This window comes from Gavialis gangeticus, unplaced genomic scaffold (assembly GCF_001723915.1).
Source record: "Gavialis gangeticus isolate Ggan-Ray unplaced genomic scaffold, GavGan_comp1, whole genome shotgun sequence".
Classification (NCBI taxonomy): Eukaryota; Metazoa; Chordata; order Crocodylia; family Gavialidae; genus Gavialis; species Gavialis gangeticus.
In genome coordinates, this window is record NW_017729009.1 from 14232210 (window position 1) to 14233066 (window position 857).

Genomic DNA, 857 nt, shown 5'->3' on the forward strand with positions numbered 1-857 from the left:
CGTAAAATGCCAGGTCATGTCAATGGGCTTTCCTCGACTGCAGAGCTTGTGCAAAGTGCAAACCAGTAGAGTTTGGAAAGATTGTAGGTTATCCAATGGTATCTAATCAAATAAATAAGTTTCTGGGTCTTCTTGCTTATTCCTATCAACTTCTACGCAACAAACGCCCAATGCCCAAGACAGCACCACTCCTGTCTCTTGATCTAGAGCACTGGTTCTCAAACTTTTTAAACTCGAGATGCCGCTCAGAAAATGCCAGCTCTTGGCTTTTACTCGGGGTTTTTTTTTAAAATACATAATAAAACCTTTTTTAGACTCAAGGTACCCCATGATAGACACCTCGTTAGAGCTGAGGGCCCCTTTGGAAAACGACAGCTCTTCATTTTCACTCACGATTTAACTTCAGCAAAATACCAGAGCATTTCTTCTGGTGCAAAGGGCTCAGAAAGACCACAGTGGGTCATAACGGTTTTAAACACGATGGTTCCTATTTATAATCTCTGGGTTTCTCCTGGGTGAATCATGCTGGCACCCCTCACTGTGCTAGCATTGCTTGGCACCCCTGAAAGGATCTCAAGGCACCCCAGGGGGATGCAACACCCTGGCTGAGAATCACCATGCTGGGATTTCGATTTATAATGAGGTGGGGGTTTTCTGTGAATCGTATTTTGGCACCGAACACCCCCAAGCGCCCCAGCACCCGGTTGAGACTGCCCCCGCTGCTGATGAGCGGTGGGTTCATCCTGACCGTGCCCACCCCCCCTGCCCGCCCGCCGCGCGCCTTCCCCGGCCGGCGCCGCTACGCGAGCCCGAGGCTCCGCTGCGGCCTGCGCTCACCCACGGGCTTGTGGCCCAGC

The 857-nt window shown here is 51.2% G+C and overlaps 1 protein-coding gene across 1 annotated transcript in view; it reads right to left on the reverse strand.

Moving 5' to 3' along the window:
- Positions 1–333, reverse strand: part of MRGBP (MRG domain binding protein) — a 9337-nt gene extending 9004 nt beyond the window's left edge. Inside the window, exon 1 of the mRNA XM_019510138.1 lies at positions 306–333. Coding sequence (XP_019365683.1) covers positions 306–330 — 25 coding nt within the window. The 5' untranslated portion in view covers positions 331–333. The remainder of the gene's footprint in view (positions 1–305) is intronic.
- Between the last annotated feature and the right edge of the window lie 524 nt (positions 334–857).